Genomic DNA, 18,732 nt, shown 5'->3' with positions numbered 1-18,732 from the left:
GTTTCATTTTATTTGTTTTTTATCTTATATTTTCGAAATGTAAAAGTGTTTTTTTCCCTTTAATTTTTTTGGGGGCCCCCAAGAGAGTGGGGCCCTAAGCTGTAGCTTGTTTAGCTTATAGGTAAGTCCGGCCCTGACGCCATCCCTCGGGCGCCACCGCCTCGGGAAAGTCTGGCTGGGTTTAAGGCCTCCGAACGACCCCTGGCCATGCGAAAACAAATGTTGGGGGGGGGCTCTGCTTTGCTTCAGAGCTGGGCAGAGGAGAAATAAATGCCAGTCGAGGCCCCCCGAGTTTCCCGAGCAGCGCGGGAAACGAGTGGAGCCCGAGAGCGCACCTGCCGGCTTCTCAGGCGCTTCCCGCGCGCGGCAGCTGCCGCCTCTTCAGAAACGCCAGCTGCCAAGGGCTCCGGCCCACCCGGGGCTCCTCCGCGCCCTCCCTCTCCCCACGCCCCCACCCCACTCCGGCGGGTCAGCCGCCTTCCCAGGCCACCCAGGAGGCGGCCGAGGTCTTCCCACTAGTGCTCATGCGCCTGGGCAGGGTTTAAAGCCAGCGCGCGCGGTCCCCTCGACGCGCAGCGCTGGTCCAGGCAGACATCCCTGCGGCCGTGGCTGCTTCTCCTCCAGCATCACTCGCTGCCCGCCTGCCTTTCGCCTCAGCAAGGGGGGGCCCAAAGAGGCGCGCTTTCTTCTTCTTCTTCTTTTTCGCGCCTCTCTCAATTTCCCCGGCGCGACCATTCCACCGGTTGCGAAAACCCGAGGTAAAATAGTTTCCGCTGGCGCCAATCAGGAGCCAAGAGCGACTGCTACCCCCCCCAAAAAAAGGTGGTCTCCCCCTCCGTCTCCTCCAGTGTGGGGAGGTGGGAGGGGGCGCGAGCGTGAAGAAGAGCTCCTCTGATTAACCCTGTCGGGGCTGACTGTGCCTTCTCTTTTTCCTAGGTGCAGCCATGGCTCCGGTCCTGCTCTTCCTGGGTGGGTATTTTTAACTCGTGCTGGATCCTGGAGCTGGGGTGGGGTGGGGGTTCGGAGAGAGGGTCTCCCACATGATTCGCCCTCGGGGGAGGGGGGGCTCTTCACAACAAGCCCCCGTGCCTCCTCTGCTCAGCATCAGCCTGCTTTCCCCCTCGGGACTCCCTTTGACGACCCCGCTCTCCTCTCTTGATGGCAGGTGTCGTCTTTCTAGCCAGCCCTGCGAAGGCCGAAGAGAGCTCGGGTGAGTTAAGAAAAAATGGGGGGGGGATCCTTTCTCAGTTTCAAATAAGTTTGCTGCGCGGGGTGCATGAACAGGTGCATGCGGAAGCTGTACATGATGCATGCAGAAATGTGTCTTGGGGGATCTTGCCATTTCCACGCGGAGAGGGACAGAGTTGCTTCTCAACCTCCTTCCCCTGCAAGAAACTGCCTCTAGTGCATGCTTGGGATTTCCGGGATGTATTTTTAGTGTCCTCATATTCTTGCTTTGCAGAGGGTTGGACTAGATGACCCTTGCAGAGCTGTCAACTTTCCCCTTTTCTTGCGAGGAATCCTATTCGGATTTCTCTTTAAAAAAGGGAAACATTGACAGCTAAGGACCCTTGGGGTCCTTTCCAACTCTTATGATTCTGTGATTCCATGGTTCTACACCCAGTAAAGATGAATTGCTATGTAATCAGCCAATGCCTCTCAATAATCTGTAGCTTTATTTTTGTTCATCCTAATTTGATCTTCTGTTAGTGATAGGTAAAGCACATTCTTATTTTAGGGCTAAATGGCAAAAATAGCTTAACACCCTTCCCTGTTAACATGCATGATCAAATATTTTCATCCCGTAAGAGAATATAGATGTGTGTGTGTGTGTGTGTGTGTGAATGAATGTTTTGAGCAAGGCAAAACACTGTCCGTTTGCATCTTTTTCGAAGCTAAGCATGAATACTTATACTTTTATATAAAGTCAGAGTCTAATGGGGCCGTGATACCCTATGGAACAGTTTTTAAAAGCAACTGTGGAGTCCTGATATCCCCTCCCTCACCCATGCCCTTATAGTTGTGGTATCAGAAACTGCTTTTGGAAACTTCCCTGATTTTCAAAACGTATTAGTTTCCTTGCTGGGATATTTGAAAGGAGAAAAGTGCGCAACCTGCTGCATGCACAGATCTAGTGAAGAAACTAGAAGGGCAGGGCAGGCCTCAAACAGGTGCTCTGGGAAATGAAAACAGACTTAAGTCCAAAACATTTCAACATGTTGATCCAATTGCTTGGACTACTGCGGTCTGCTTAAACAGCAATCCTACACACACTTACTGGAGAGTAAATCTTATGGAACTCAGTGGGACTTATGAGTAAATATGCTTACAGCTGTGTTAGTTTTCCTTCCGCTGGAATCTTCTGTCTGATAACAATAAGATGTGACTAGCTCAGTTGGTAGGGGATGAGACGCTTAATCTCAGGGTAGTGAGTTCAAGCCCCACATTGTGTGAAAAGATTCCTGCATTGCTGGGGGTTTGATTAGATGACCCTCATGGTCCCTTCCAACTCTACAGTTCTATGATTCTATGTGTTGGACTTGTTCGTCATAATAAATGTTCATTTTTAAAGCACCTGTTTCATTCCTTGCTTCTTCTTGTTGTTTGTTGTTGTTTTACTCTCTGGTACCGCTCTTTTTTCTTCTCCTGAGCAGAACAAGTGGCAAAACTATTGTGGTCCAGGTGTTGCATTTGTGACTTGGGAAAAGTTATGTTTATGAGTCTAAAGATGACTACTGTAGCACTCTTAGTTTAATATCACTTCCAACGCAAAACAATATTACTTGTGTCTAAGGTTAATATGGAAATTGCCCATGTATAAATAGTAGGAGTAGAATCTTTTTTTGACATTTTTATGGCAAACAGAAAATAATTGTGTTCACTATAGGCTACCATTAAAGCCTCTGTTCACTTGGTTTTCTAGGATTGATTTCCTTGTGGATTATTTAGGTAATAGCAACACACAGCAGTAGTTCTGGAAAAGTTACTGGAGAGGGATAGAGGAAGTTGTGCATTGAGTAAATTCTCACTTGAACCTTATCACCAGTGATGAAGTGTGCAAGACTATTGATCAAACAAATACATGTTTTCAGTTAATTATTATTTATTATTTAATGTATCTGTCACCTTATACGAAAAAGCCTCTAAGTGACTTACGACAGGATGAAAACCTAGAATGTTCCAGTGTGAATAATAGCTGTAGATTGTGTGAGATATTGAGAAGCATCCAATGGCATAACTGAATAGACTTTACATTTAAGAACATCTGAATATTTCATGGCTGTAAGAAATAATAAATAATGGTAAAAGGTGCTTACTATTTTGGACTCAATGCAAAGATTATTGGAACAAGTGTGAAGGAAAAATGTGTTACACACAATTATATTTCTAAGAAATGGAATTCTACTACTAAGAAGAACAGGAGAACCCAAGAAGCTACACACCTCCATTAAAGGGCACTATTCAGACAATAAATAAAATAAATGGATCCGCTGATGCTGAAGAAATGAAAATTCTTTTGATTAAGGATCATGTTTCCAGTGAAGAATTAATTAATCATTAAACAGAAATGGAGATGAAAACATCCATGTGTATTTCTAAGCTCCATCAGCACTGGAAGGAGAACACAGAACTCTTTCCAAAATGGTGAGTGAGGTTTTTGGTGTATTTTTGTAAGCAAAGTATGAGGATTTGACCTTTGACAATGGAAAAGCTCATCAGTTGTAGGAGTTGGCAAACCCATAAAGGACCTAAGCAAGATTGTTACAAAGGTTTCTTGTACTGTAGATATCTGGAGAAAGCAGCTATGTAAACTCAAGAATGCTTTCTTTTTCCTTTTATACAAGTAGAATGAAGTCTAAAAAAGAGGTAGTGACTCTGGAAGAATGTATTGGAAAAGCAGGACCAAAGGTGTCAAAATAAGAACAAAAAGGTTGTGTATAATAGCAGTAGTATCTTAAATACAGCTGAAAATTATATTGGAAAGGTATTTGATCTGCTGTTTGTGCCATGACTTCCTTGGACATTAAAATCAAAATATACTTTTTGAACCTTTGTCCCATTCAAAATTATTATAAGGCTTTGGAGAGAGTACACTGCATTGGATATCCGTTAGTAACAGTTGTCTGTGATATTCCTTCTTTGCTCTGTAAGGGGAACATTGGTAACATAATGCAAATTTGAACCATTTTTATATTTCTGGCAATAACTTGAACACTATTGTCTGAGATATGGTTATTTTACATAATAACATAAGAGGAGTCTTGCTTGTTTAGCACAAAGGCCTGTCAAGTCCAAAATTCTGATCAGCTTCTCACAGTAGCCAGCCAGATGCTTATAGGAACCCCGTTCAATTTCAGGCGTCTTTTAATAACTGTATTCTTCAAACAAGCCTTCCAAACCTGAGATTCTTTGCCACTTCTGCTTCTGCTGCTTCTTTTTACACTTCTATTGTTTTTAGGTTGCCTTGTCATATTTTATATGAGAGTGTGGTTTAGAACTATGTAAATAAAATAAATATAAACAACTATCTCCACAAGGAGAACATGAGTGCAATAGGTCTCTCTGGGTGGCGCTGTGGATTAAACCACAGAGGCTAGGACTTGCTGATCAGAAGGTCGGCGGTTCGAATCCACGTGACGGGGTGAGCTCCCGTTGCTCGGTCCCTGCTCCTGCCAACCTAGCAGTTCGAAAGCACATCAAAGTGCAAGTAGATAAATAGGTACCACTCCGGCAGGAAGGTAAACGTTGTTTCCGTGCGCTGCTCTGGTTCGCCAGAAGCGGCTTTGTCATGCTGGCCACATGACCCGAAAGCTGTACGCCGGCACCCTCGGCCAGTATAGCGAGATGAGCGCCGCAATCCCAGAGTCGGCCATGACTGGACCTAATGGTCAGGGGTCCCTTTACCTTTTTATTCATGATCCCCAGAATTGGTATTCAGAGGAATGCTGCCTCTGATTCTGGAGGTAATATAGTCATCAAGCTACAGGTTACTAAGGTGCTGATAGCCTTGTCCTCCTTCGATGCCTAATCCCCTTTTAAAGCCATTCAGGTTAGTGGCCATGGCTATAAATATAGCAATATGTAAAGGTAAAGGGACCCCTGACCATTAGGTCCAGTCATGGCCGACTCTGCTGCTGGAGCGGTACCTATTTATCTACTTGCACTTTGAAATGCTTTTGAACTGCTAGGCTGGCAGGAGCTGGGACAGAGCAACGGGAGCTCACCGCGTTGCGGGGATTTGAACCGCCGACCTTCTGATCAGCAAGTCCTAGGCTCTGTGGTTTAACCCACAGCACCACCCGCGTCCCCAAATATAGCAATAAACCATAATAAATCAATCAGTGAGGTGGAGAATAATGAAATGGCCATGGAACTTATTGACTATTATCTGCAACATAGTGATTACTGTGGGCTGGATGCAGGACCAAAAAGTTGATTTTAACTTTGGTTTTAATATCCAGGAAAATTATAGCACAACTATTGTATCAAATACCTTTTGAAATATAATTTTCAGCAAGAATTGCATATGTAGCAGTAGGCTTTTTAGTGCTGCTCTATAGACATCTGTGCATTTCTAGATGCTGCACATCCACTTGGTGTTATCAAAATTGTGTGCTGATCATATGTAAATATCACTGTGAATATGATTACCATTCAGAACCTCACATACAACCTCAAGAGCTAGATGCAAATATGCAGCCCCAGAAGCTGCATCTTTTTACATTGCCTCCAACCTCAGTGGATCAAGGTGGTAATTTACGATTGTCTTACAAGAATTTTTCCTGAAGCCTATAAACATGTTTTAAAACTTTCTTTTTCTTTTATAGGTTCAATAGAGAAAACTTATATCGTTCTACTGCAATTCTACAGTTAACTTTTGAACACACTTATGAGATTGCACTGTAATTTATTTTTTAAAAACTGGAAATAAAACAGAAATAAATTTGTTTCTATTAATGAGTTATACTAAACTGTTGTGTTTCTGTGCTGTATGGAAGAATGTAGATTTTACCCTTATTTAGTCTTGTATCCCTTATTTCAGTAAAAATGCATAAGATTGCAATAAAAAGAGATATATCTTTTCAGTACTTTATAATGAATAACCCAATAACCAAACATAACGATAAACTAATCTACCATGGCTTAGCTAGATTTGTGTAGACTTTTTTAAAGCACAAAAGGGAATGGAATGCTGGGTTTCCTTTAGTCGCTTGTGAAAATGTAGCCCCTATAATTTGGATTTTTAAATTGATCTCCTAAATCTAAAACTGATTTCCACACCAAATTATTGCACAAAATAGAATAGCACTATAGTACTAATATAATTAACATAAAAATTCCCAAATGTGAATTTAATTAATTCAAAACAGAAACAGAATTACTAAACCACAGAAGAATGAATGGAAAATTGGTGCAAGATCATTTATAACCCAGCCCGATGATTTGTTATGCCACTACATAATTAGCAAGACATATCAAAAGCCACAAAGTAATTGAAAACATGTCACACCACTTTGCAGTGACCTGGTGCCAATGTCACAACCCAAAACAACACAGATAGTCCACACATGTAGACAAATACATTTCCCATCTTTGAATATGAAGAGTCTTACTAGTGCACACGGAACCAACGTTATTCGTAGCAAGTAGGGCTAACGTGAATTCCAGGGAGTCAGTGGAAAGTAACTGACCTGCTGCATTTTCAATAGTCTGCAAACACATGGCTAATAAAAAAGGATATCCTGCCAAAGGCCTGTCACAAACTTTGAGAATCCTGGCAGCAAGCAGTGCCAAAGACCCATGGGTTTATGTGAAGATTAAACCAATACAAGATTTCGCTAATGCCCTGCTATGAGGTTAAAATGACAAATTAACATCAAAGAGAACACCCTGGCTTCTCATTGCAAGGGCAGGCTAGGTGAACAACAATAAGTGTTATTATATTGCATTGCACTTCAGTGTTCTGACTTGTGAATGCGAACTAGTCCTGAAAACAGTAATTTGAGGTAGGTAAAATTCATCAATACCTATTGTGTCCAGTGCCACACACACAAAAACTAATGCTCTGTTTTCAAATTCAAAGGAGGCTTGGATATTGTTAAGCGGTAAGGAATTGGGGATGGTGGAACAAAAGAACTGTACTGTCAGTGCTCTGATGATGCAAATGCGGCCTATTAGACAATATGTTGCTGTTACATTTAAGCTGCCCTCAAGTCAGCTGTCTGAGGAAAGAACTGTGTGGCAGGAGTCGCCTTGTCCTCTATCTGCTTAAACATTGCCATGCTCTTGTATATGATGTGGGGGTGAAGAATGCTTCAAAACTGCCACTGACATCAGCCATAAATTTGAGAACTGTCACTTTAAGGACTTGTTCCTGAGCTTGCTTTACCCTCCTCCCTCCCACTCCTTTTTCCTTGTGTGTCATGTCTTTTTAGATTTCAAGCCTGAGGGCAGGGGCTGCCTTAGAAATGATTTTTGTAAGCCACTCTTGAGAGCATTTTGGCTAAAGGGTGAGGGACAAATGCCGTAAGTAAGTAAAAAATATGAATTTACACTTAATGATGTATTCATAGAGGTAGACTGGCTGCGCTGCAATTGAATACTGGTTTTTCTGCTAGGCTTTATGTTTGATATGCCACCTCTTTATTTTCCTCTACAGTCCTGTCAGCTGTCTCATGTTTTACCAGAGGACTGGATCTCAGAAAAAATAATATAGATGTCCTCTGCCCATCGGACTGTCCTATATGGCAATTCCAAGTCTATGGAAATGTTGCGTACGCCTCCCTTTCCAGCGTTTGTGGAGCTGCCGTTCACAGGTAAGCCTGATTATCAACAGTTCAGTGAAAATTAGGGGTCAGTTTCCCATGCTGTTGTTGTTACTAATTGCATTTCTTACTCACCCTTCACCATAAGGCCTCAGGGTGGGCTATAACATTATAAAAATGCAACTTTAAAATCAATTAAAAATGGTGTAGGTTGTTGGCTATGTAGCCTACATAGCTCTATTTCAGGACATAGTCTGCAAGCACATGACATGTCAGCTGTGGTCAGGCCTGGAACTGAGCGATAGAAGCTGCTTGGGAACCTGTGCATGGCACTCCATCATGGAAGAAATGAAGGATTTAACTATAAGAAATAGATGTTTCTTTTGTTGTTTAGTCATTTAGTCGTGTCTGACTCTTCATGACCCCATGGACCAGAGCACGCCAGGCACTCCTGTCTTCCACTGCCTCCCGCAGTTTGGTCAAACTCATGTTTGTAGCTTCGAGAACTATCCAGCCATCTTGTCCTCTGTCCTCCCCTCTCCTTGTACCCTCAATCTTTCCCAACATCAGGGTCTTTTTCAGGGAGTCTTCTCTTCTCATGAGGTGGCCAAAGTATTGGAGCCTCAGCTTCACGATCTGTACTTCCAGTGAGCACTCAGGGCTGATTTCCTTCAGAATGGATAGGTCTGATCTTCTTGCAGTCCATGGGACTCTCAAGAGTCTCCTCCAGCACCATAATTTAAAAGCATCAATTCTTCGGCGATCAGCCTTCTTTATGGTCCAGCTCTCACTTCCACAGATCACTAATGGGAAAACCATAGCTTTAACTATACGGACCTTTGTTGGCAAGGTGATGTCTCTGCTTTTTAAGATGCTGTCTAGGTTTGTCATTACCTTTCTCCCAAGAAGTAGGTGTCTTTTAATTTCGTGACTGCTGTCACCATCTGTAGTGATCATGGAACCCAAGAAAGTAAAATCACTCACTGCCTCCATTTCTTCCCCTTCTATTTGCCAGGAGGTGATGGGCCCAGATGTTTCTAACCTCTAGCTTTTCTCATACTTAAAAAATAATCTCGCATTAAGTTTGTTAGCTCTGCCCAAATGAAAATGTTTTTGGAGAGTACATGCAGTCATTTTCCAGCTATGTCCAAATGCAGCCTCCCTAGGCTTCTCATGGCAGGGATGGTGGCAATAGAAAGTGTCTCAAAAAGTTATGTGCCAGGTTCCGCCTTTGAGTATTCGTAAACTGGTTTCTCTTGGGCAGTAGTCTTTTGGAAATGGTGCTGCTCAAGAGCGATGGTGAAAGGTTTTTAATGAGTTTGGAACCTGGCATAATGCATTGTCTTCTAAAGGTAAAGGTAAAGGTACCCCTGCCCGTACGGGCCAGTCTTGACAGACTCTGGGGTTGTGCGCCCATCTCACTTAAGAGGCCAGGGGCCAGCGCTGTCCGGAGACACTTCCGGGTCACGTGGCCAGCGTGACAAGCTGCATCTGGCGAGCCAGAGCCGCACACGGAAACGCCGTTTACCTTCCCGCTGGTAAGCGGTCCCTATTTATCTACTTGCACCCAGGGGTGCTTTCGAACTGCTAGGTGGGCAGGCGCTGGGACCGAGCAGCAGGAGCGCACCCCGCCGCAGGGATTCGAACCGCCGACCTTTCGATCGGCAAGTCCTAGGCACTGAGGCTTTAACCCACAGCGCCACCTGCGTCCCTCTAGCCATGTACTTCTAGCCATGTACAAATAGTCTGTGGAATAATGTCCGCTAATGAGTGGATGCCAATAGCAAGGCATTCTTTGCTTTGGATGCAAGTTACTGCTATTCTCAAGAGGTGCTTCAAGATGTTTTGCGCAGTTCAGTAGAATAAAAAATATGTTTGCAAAAGAGAAACTTCCATCTTTTTTGCCTGTGCAGCAGGCCATGATTGGAGCCAGTGTTCAGTCCTGGAACTTGTTTTCTGGGATAGTGCTCAGCCCTGGCACATTACAGAAATAGATACGTTTGTGTGCATTGCGATTTATGAACACAATAATAATTAAGCTCCTTCCTCTCTCTGTGTGCGGATGTGTGCATGTATAACACAGTCAAGGTGTTAGGGAGGGATATACCCCTTTCATCTGATCTCTGGACCTTATTTGTTCATGTCTCTTTTAAGCTGTTTCAGCTGGAATATATTATCCCAATAATGGCACAGGAATAATATTTTTCCCCAATTGGGCTCATGGGCGACCCAACGTTCTGGTTTGGAGCAGAAGTGGGATTTGCACATTGCTAACTGAACAGACTTTGGGCAAATCCTCTTTTTGGAGCAGGGTGGAACTGAAAAAATTAAGAGCAGAGGAAATGTATAAGCCAGTGGTAGAGAACCTCTGACCTGCAGGTCTGATTAGACATGTCAGGACGCTGAGATTGGCCCCCACAGCCCTATTGGGTGAACCTCGCCCACCTTTCCTACACCTGACATCATATAATATCAGAGGTGAGAAAGTTAAAGCTGGCAAATAACTGAAACGCTAAGAGTGTGCACCCAATTTTTTTCTTTATGGTGGCAGTTTGAAGTTTCAATCATCTGATGTCATATCACATCAGGAGATTGACAGGTGAGTAGCCCCACTCACTTGTCAAAGTGGCTCATGAAGAGTTGGCCATTTCTAGATCCAGTCCTCTGGCCAGACGTGATTCCAGATGTGATTCTCCTCTATTGATTTAAGCAGATAAACATGCATGTGCTTTACAAAAAAGCATGTACTTTACTGAAAAGCTTCCAGTGTTGAGACCCTGCAGATGCATTTCAGCAGCTCATGTTTCTTTAGCCAGCAGGAGAACAGACCTTCAGCAGTAACTACTTTGGCTATCAGTGAAAAGACCTTGACTATCTTCCTTGCACTTAACTAGCAGTTCTTTTCTTCAGAGAAACCATTAGCTTCTTGCTATTACCAGTCATTAGCCCAGATAGATTCTAAATCAGGAATGGGAGTCTGTAACTTTCTGGATGTTGTTGGACAACAACTCCCATCATGGGCCAAACTGTCTAGGGCAGGCTTCCTCAACTTCAGCCCTTCAGATGTTTTTGGCCTACAACTCCCATGATCCCTAGCTAGCAGGACCAGTGGTCAGGGATGAAGGGGATTGTAGTCTCAAAACATCTGGAGGGCCGAGGTTGAGGAAGCCTGGTCTAGGGCAGTTGGGAATTGAAATCCAACAGCATCTGGATCACAGGTTCATTACCCCCATTCTATTAAACAAACAAACAAACAAACAAACAAACAAACAAACAAATGTTCTTCCCTGTCCCCTATCCCCATATTCAGGGGTTAGCAACCTTTTTCAGCTGTGGGCCAGCCCACCCACCATGTGGTGGGCCGGACTATATTTAGAAAAAAAAATGAACAAATTCCTGTGTCCCACAAATAACCCAGAGATTCATTTTAAATAAAAGGCACATTCTACTCATGTAAAAACACTGATTCCTCGACCATCTGCAGGCCAGACTGAGAAGGTGATTAGGCTGCATCCAGCCCCCAGGCCTTAGTTTGCCTACCCCTACCCATACTCATAGCATAATTCCAAGCTGCCATGTGATACTTTTCCATGTTATCATGGGACTGTTTTGTATCCATAATAGGCTTCTGGGCTATTCTCCCATTTTCAGGTTTTCTGCAATTTGACCTGTTAAATCCTTCCTAGCTTATACGAATTAGCTGCCATGACAGGATTTTTCTCTCTTCCCATCCCTAGAGGGCAGCATTCTTGACTCTATAATTTCCTGAGGGTTATCTACAGACACATATTTTTCATACAGAAAAATGAATTAACCCGGACAAGTTTCGGCACTTATGCTGCCCTTACGTGGCCTGAAAAGCCACAAAAGGGGCTATGCTTATGGAGCTAGGAAGCCAGCTCCCTCTTTGCACAATAGAAATAAATCATTTCCAATGATGCACATCTCAGCTGTAAATTCCAAAGATTTAAAACTTTCCAAAAAGACTAAAACACTCACTACATCATCTTAGATTCTTTTCTAGGAATGTATGATATCAGGCGTATGACCAAGAGAAGAACTGTGGTTTTGTTGCTCTTTAAAGAGACAGACACTAAATCTAATTGCATTATATTTTAGGGAGAAATCCTTTTGTTTAATTGAGGGGGGGCATTACCAAAGTCTATTTTATCTACCAACCCTGTGAGTCTTCTGACATAGCATAATAATATGGAAGCAAGGCTAGGTGTGTGGAGCTACAATTCAATGGCAGAGTCCATACAGCAAGTCCCAGCTACAGTTCCTAGCCATTAAAAGTAGCAGGATTGATCAAGACCCCTCCCTGGGGTCTTCATACATTCATATATTCAAAAGGAATGCCTATTTCCCAGGCCACATGCCTCACCAACCAATAATAATAATAATAATAATAATTTATTTAAACCCTGCCCATCTGGCTGGGTTTCCCCAGCCACTCTGGGCAGCTACCAGCAAAATATTAAAATACAATAATTCATCAAATATTAAAAGCTTCCCTAAACAGGGCTGCATTCATATGTCTTCTAAAAGTCAGTTGTTTATTTCTTTGACATCTAGTGGGAGGGCATTCCATAGGGCAGGCACCACCACCGAGAAGGCCCTCTGCCTGGTTCCCTGTAGCTTCACTTCTCGCAGTGAGGGAACCACCAGAAGGCCCTTGATGCTGGAACTCAGTGTCCGGACAGAACGATGGGGGTGGAGACTCTCCTTCAGGTATACTTTAGCCTGGCTGGAATGTGTCCTTGAACTGTCACAACTCTGGTTGCTTGCCTGGGTGGAGAGATTGGTAATGGGGGAGCACAGAGTAGAAACCCCGGCTTCTGAGTGGCTGTAATGTAGACTGCTGTACAAAGTTAAGGGTCACATCTGTCACCCTACTCACTTTTTGACTCTGTGGGTATACGGCCCTGAGAAGGCTGCCCACTAAAGCATATGGCCCTCAGACTGAAAATGGTTCCCACCCCTGCATAACTGAAATATTGGATCGGTGTGTGGCTCTAGGTGCTCATTCAAGAAGGTTGTACAATTTGCATCAGCACTTGCTTCGCTTCCAACCAGCTCACACTTCCTGCACCATTGGAAAGCTACCAAAAGTTGATTGGGCAATGTGGGAAATGTGATTTGAGAATTGGGCATGTTCTAGGAATGACCGCTCCCCACATTAAATGGGGGTGACCTTTGTGTGGGCACGGGCAGCCCCCGGGACCCTATGCGACACCATTAGCACAGGCTTGAATTCGCCTTCCCCAGGTGGGATACCTGGAGGTCTCTGCCTACCTCAGCCAGTTCCCCAATCCTGCCTGGGGAGGCATTGCCAAGGTGATCAGGCCAGGTAGGAGGAGGGACCACCCTGCCCACACAATAGGGGGAGGATCTTACCTGTCTATATTCCCTAAATGGGGGTGGGTGTGTAGCGGTGACCCACGCCCCCCTTCTCTTTACGGCGGCGATACCAGGGTTCCCCGTTAAAGGGGTTGTTTTGAGGGGGGCTTTGGCCGTACCCCTAGAGGTTGTCTTTGCTCTCCCCTGCGACAGTGGCTTAACGGGGGTGGACTCTCTCTGCTTGAACATATGTTCTCCAGAGCCAGCCTATCCTCCCCACACACACACACTCTGGATAACCCTGATGTTCCCCAGATCCCTGGTGGGGGACTGGGAGGGATAAACACCCAAGGTCTGAGCCAAGGTCTATCCACATCTGAAACATAATAAAGTTGTGGCCAATTTTAATCCCATAGCACGTTGTCTTGATTCATTATTCCACACGGGGGCCGCCCAGGGTTTGGGGGATCTCGCCTGTCCATGCAAAGAGTAATGTGATGCCATTGGCATGTTCTCAGTACTAGCATCCACTCAACCAAAATTTACAATTCTACTAGTTGGTTGTGAGGACTGGCACTGTACTTACTTCCTTTAGTAGCTTTTTACACCAAACTCCTTAAGTCCCAAACTCAGTTTGAAAGTTTGGCATATACATAAGGTAAGAGAAAGTGTCTGCAAAACAGTTGTACCAGTGCTATTTCTTGCAGGCATTCACATTGTATTACTGTATCACAGCCAATGGCAATATTTAAAAGTATATAATACTTCAAAGGTCAAAACAAGATAGAAATGGCAAATGGTGAAGACAACAAGAGCAACTGATTTCAGCCACTTCATGTTAAGGAGAAAAAGGGAGAGAAAAGAACGAGAACAATATTTATCTGATATTCTGTCTTCCCTGACCCTAGATTCCAATAGTTTTATTATTTTGCATTCCAGTCATTAACCACAGAGAATACTATTGTGGTTAATTGCATGCAAAATGTTTTCATATATTTAATTGCCATATTTTGGGTTTTCTGCTTAGACCCAGGAGGTCTGCATTTCGCTTTCCATTTAATGCACATGTGGTTTCCCCATCTGTATTGTCAGAAAGCAAAGTAATAGCATCATGGTGTGCCATTTGGATCTCAGATGAGACATTTTCCTTTGGATTTCTGGACTGAGTAATGCATGTGCAGTTCTTGTAAGGACAGCACCTCAACTCTTCTCTTTTTTATTTTTTTATCTCCATCACAGTGGAACATTGTAGTTAAAGACTAATAACAATTCTCCTTCACTTTGACATGTTTTTTCCTGTCTTCGCATGGCAACATCATCTCTGTCAACTTGTATGGACATTGTTCTGGCATCGTTTTGTCCTCCCTGGACAATTATGCTGAGCTGATCATTATATTACTTTGACAGCATTAAGCCCATTCAAGAGAACAGGGACTAGTTGGCACCATCTCATCTGTGCACATATAGCTGATGCATATGGATAAGAGGGCTGTAGCTTGAAGTCAAAGCCTAGCAACAGTTAGGTGAATTCTAATTTCCAGAGGGGGAGCTGTGTAAGTCCACTGCAGCAAAAACAACCATAGTGAGTCTTGTGGCACCTTAAAGGCTTAACCAATGTATTATGCAATAAATTGTTTTGGACTTCAGTCCACTTATGATAACACTTCATACATCCAGTGAAGTGGACTTTAGTCCATGAAGATACCTGAAAATTGTTTTCTTCAGATAATTTATTTTTGTTTTCCTTCTACTATTGTGCTTAAGCATAAGTCCTTCCACAGATGTTAGAAATCAGCTTTAAAATGAAATCTATGCTAAGAATGAAGATGCTCTTTGTGATAGGGTCATGTATACTGGCCAGAACTTAAGGCACCATCTGGATCAAGCTGAAACACTTTAAAGTGCTATTGATTTTAGTGGCAGAGACTTAATGTCCACATTTTTATCAGCTGCGCTTTCCCATGCTTAACTCGGAATAGGCTGCCTCCTTATTTTTTTAAAAAAAATATATGGTAGGATCTTTAGTCTTTAGTCTCCAGGCATTGTTGGACCACAACCACTGCTATTCCTCACCGTTGGCTATGCTGGCTGGTGATGGTGGAGGTTGTGTAATAGCTTATAAATGCCAAGATAAGATGTAAATGGAAAGTGACAAAGACAGAGTAAGGAACTGTTCTAGTAGCTTCAAGTTAAGAAATAGAACTAGAGGGGGAAATGAGAGCAGTGTTTATTAGTCCAATAATGTAACTGAGGAAGGCTGCCCTAGATAAAAACCTAGGTGAGGGCTCGTTGTGGCCACTCAGTGGTAAGAGGAACTTGTGCCGCACAAATGTTTTGCTCCTCTCAGTTGTTATTAGACCTACACCAGAATGATACATGTGCTGGAATTTAAAGAAAAGTGTTGTTTCTGTTGCCCTGCTCTGTAAAACTCAAAATAATTCATAGCCTTTTACTATCAGATGCTAATCGAGTAAAAAAAAAGTAGCCAGAACAATTGTCCTGAAGTATTATTTGCTCAGAAAATAGGAAAAGGTCATTGGTAGCTACTCACTTATGGTTCTAGATTCAGGTAGGTAGCCGTGTTGGTCTGACACAGTCAAAATATTTTAGAAAATTAAAAAATTGTCTAGTAGCACCTTAGATACCAACTAAGTTTGTTCATGGTGTAAGCTTAGAAAGTGTGCATGCACACAAAGTCGTATACCAAGCACAAACTTAGTTGGTCCCTAAGGTGCTACTGGACAATTTTTTAATATATTTATACTCACTTATGCTCACCGAAGACAAGAAAATAATATCTCAGGCTCCATACATACTAACCCGTTTGTAGCATTAAAAATCCAGCTTTTCTCATTTTGTAATCATCTAAAATGATTCTAAATACTGCCTTCCACAAGGGTGGGTGTGGTTACTTGATATGCATTCTAAAACCCTCCCTTTGATGCCATTTCTTCCCTCAGACCCTCCAAGTGTCCTTATTTTCCAGGGACAGTCCCAGATTCACAGAAGCCGTCCCAGTTTCTGATTTGATCCTGGAATGTCCCACTTTTCCTTAGGATGTCCCTATTTTCATTGGAGAAATGTTGGAGGGTATAGAGTTATCTGATGCCCAAGGCAGCCCTGTATAGGGAAGGTTTTTTAATGTTTAATGTTTTATTATGTTTTTACACAAGGTAGAAGCTGCCTAGAGTGGCTGGGGCAACCCAGTCGAATGGGAGGGGGTATAAATGGTGGAATTATTATTATTATTATTATTATTATTATTATTATTATTATTATTTAGGACATCCATATTTTCATTGGAGAGATGTTGGAGGGTATGCACCCTGCACATGCCCCAGGTGAATGAAGAAGTGCCCATCCATAATGTCATTAGGGAGGTGCGAATGCACCTTCCATTGCTAGGGCAATTGTTTGCAAATGGACACACTGCGGGGTAGTGCAAAATCAATCTGCAACAAACCTTTATTGTTGAATGAAACTAGTTTCTCAGTAAGCACTTGTCTGGGGTAAGAAATATGCAATAGATCTAGATTGTGTGTGGACTATATAGAAAAAACATGTGCTCATTCTCTGTTGATTCTAGAATAAAACGTTGTATGTATGCAACTTTAGAGTCCTGAAAGGGCAGTGATGCTTTGTTCCTTTTCCCTAAGGCTTTCTCTGTATTTCTCCATTCAATATGTCATACCTTTCAGAGCCATACCTGTAGAATATGATCTGCAGGATCATAAAATAATATTGTTATTAGCAGTGTGTAATAGTTATTAAAGGTAAAGGGACCATTAGTCGCGGATGACTCTGGGGTCGCGGTGCTCACCTTGCTTTACTGGCCGAGGGAGCCGGCGTACAGCTTCTGGGTCATGTTGCCAGCATGACAGCTGCTTCTGACGAACGAGAGCAGCGCACGGAAACACCGTTTACCTTCCTGCCGGAGCGGTACCTATTTATCTACTTGCACTTCATGCTTTCGAATTGCTAGGTTGGCAGGAGCAGGGACCGAGCAACGGGAGCTCACCCCGTCGCGAGGATTCGAACTGCCAACCTTCTGATCGACAAGCCCTAGGCTCTGTGGTTTAACCCACAGCGCCACCCGCGTCCCACGTAATAGTTATTAGCAGGGTTTAAAGAAACACAGTGACATCTCCAGGCTGTTCCTGTCAAACAACTGGGGCACTTACAGGAAATGTGGTAACCATTAGGTAACTGGCAAAGTGAACAGAGTGCTGGAAAATTATCAGGGTAATTCAAATGGATGTTGACGTGCTGGGTGGCAACAAGCCCAGGGCACAAATAGTGGAATGACAGGGTGACAACAAAACCAGGGTTTATTGGAGGCAAGTTATTTGATGTTCTTTGAGGCAAATTCAAAAGATGTTCCAAAAGGGCCCCTCAGTGCTAAAAGAAGCAGAGATGTAGTGCATTTACATCACATAATGATAAGTCCGTCCTATGTTGCCCACAGTATATAAAGTACAACATTCTAGTGAGGATGGAAAAGCTTGTAATCCAAGTAAGCCTATATAGTTAGATTTAAAGCCATACAGTTCCACTGACCTCCAAGGAGATCATTTGCCAATCCTAATTCTGTTGTTTAAGGTAGGCCACAATAATTTCAGTGGGTGTGATCTGCTCGTCATTTTTACTAGACTGTCCATTAGCAAGCAGCTTTGATTGGTACAAATACATGTTAAAAAAGAAGAAGAGGGTGGAAAATCATAGATATTCATAGAGAAATTCTCCATTGTGTGCATGGGGAGGGGATTTGAAACTATGGGAATGGCTTGCCTAAGTCAATTTATTGACTTCATAACAGTTTATATTTGGCCCAGGCACTTCCTGATTTACATCCGAATTGCTTAGCCACTATGTTATGGTGACTATTTTACATGTTTGTTATCTCAAAGATCACACTTATTCAACGACAGCAAGCCAAGATAGCTGTGGTGTTAAACAAGAATTTAATGTGTAATACAGAATTTTGCTGGAACATCAAAGTAGTATTACTGTTTCAGCAGATTAAAGTTAATTGAATATACATGTGTTTATAGCTATAAAACATAATCCTTCATTTCCTGGGAATGCTGATAAAAGTTGTGTAGACTGAATTATCCATGTGGTGGGTTTTTCATCCTTTGGTCTAAATTAATATGATGGTTCAATGTTTATCTTCCCCACATTAGTAGAAACATGTGGTTGAACTACAGGTAACTTATATGAACGGGAGCAATCCTACTAACGGGATAGGGGAGAACTGAAGGCAGAAAATCCAAAATATTCGAAGTCCTGCTGAGGGCTTGGCAGCAGGATGGAAGGGAGGTCAGAGATTAGTTTTTCCTTTTTCCTTTTCTTTGTTTTTCATTGGTTGGGATTCTTGTTTGTTTTCTGATTCTGAGATTTCCCTCCCATTGTTTTCAGTGTGTCAGGGCTGATATATTCTCACCACCTCCACCCCATTTGAAAGATGGTGTTGGGGGAATGGGAAAGCTTTGGATTCAAGTCTTTCCATAGTCTACCCTCATCTCTCCTGGCTCACCCCCTGTTTTGCTGCTACCAATATTGGAGCTCTAATACAGTATTGGCAAGTTAAAGGCTGCAGAGGTTTCTGCAGTGGCTAGTAGAGGCC

The 18,732-nt window shown here is 43.0% G+C and overlaps 1 protein-coding gene across 1 annotated transcript in view; it reads left to right on the top strand.

Moving 5' to 3' along the window:
* Positions 1-303: 303 nt before the first annotated feature.
* COCH (cochlin) overlaps positions 304-18,732 on the top strand; it is a 33,278-nt gene continuing 14,849 nt past the window's right edge. The window contains exons 1-4 of the mRNA XM_081883598.1: positions 304-758; positions 937-969; positions 1,166-1,210; positions 7,661-7,817. Of these exons, the coding sequence (XP_081739724.1) occupies positions 945-969; positions 1,166-1,210; positions 7,661-7,817 (227 nt within the window). The 5' untranslated portion in view covers positions 304-758; positions 937-944. The remainder of the gene's footprint in view (positions 759-936; positions 970-1,165; positions 1,211-7,660; positions 7,818-18,732) is intronic.

The sequence above is a fragment of the Podarcis melisellensis genome (genome assembly GCF_964234715.1).
Source record: "Podarcis melisellensis genome assembly, chromosome: 1".
Lineage (NCBI taxonomy): Eukaryota > Metazoa > Chordata > Lepidosauria > Squamata > Lacertidae > Podarcis > Podarcis melisellensis.
This window is presented reverse-complemented; position numbering and strand designations above follow the sequence as displayed.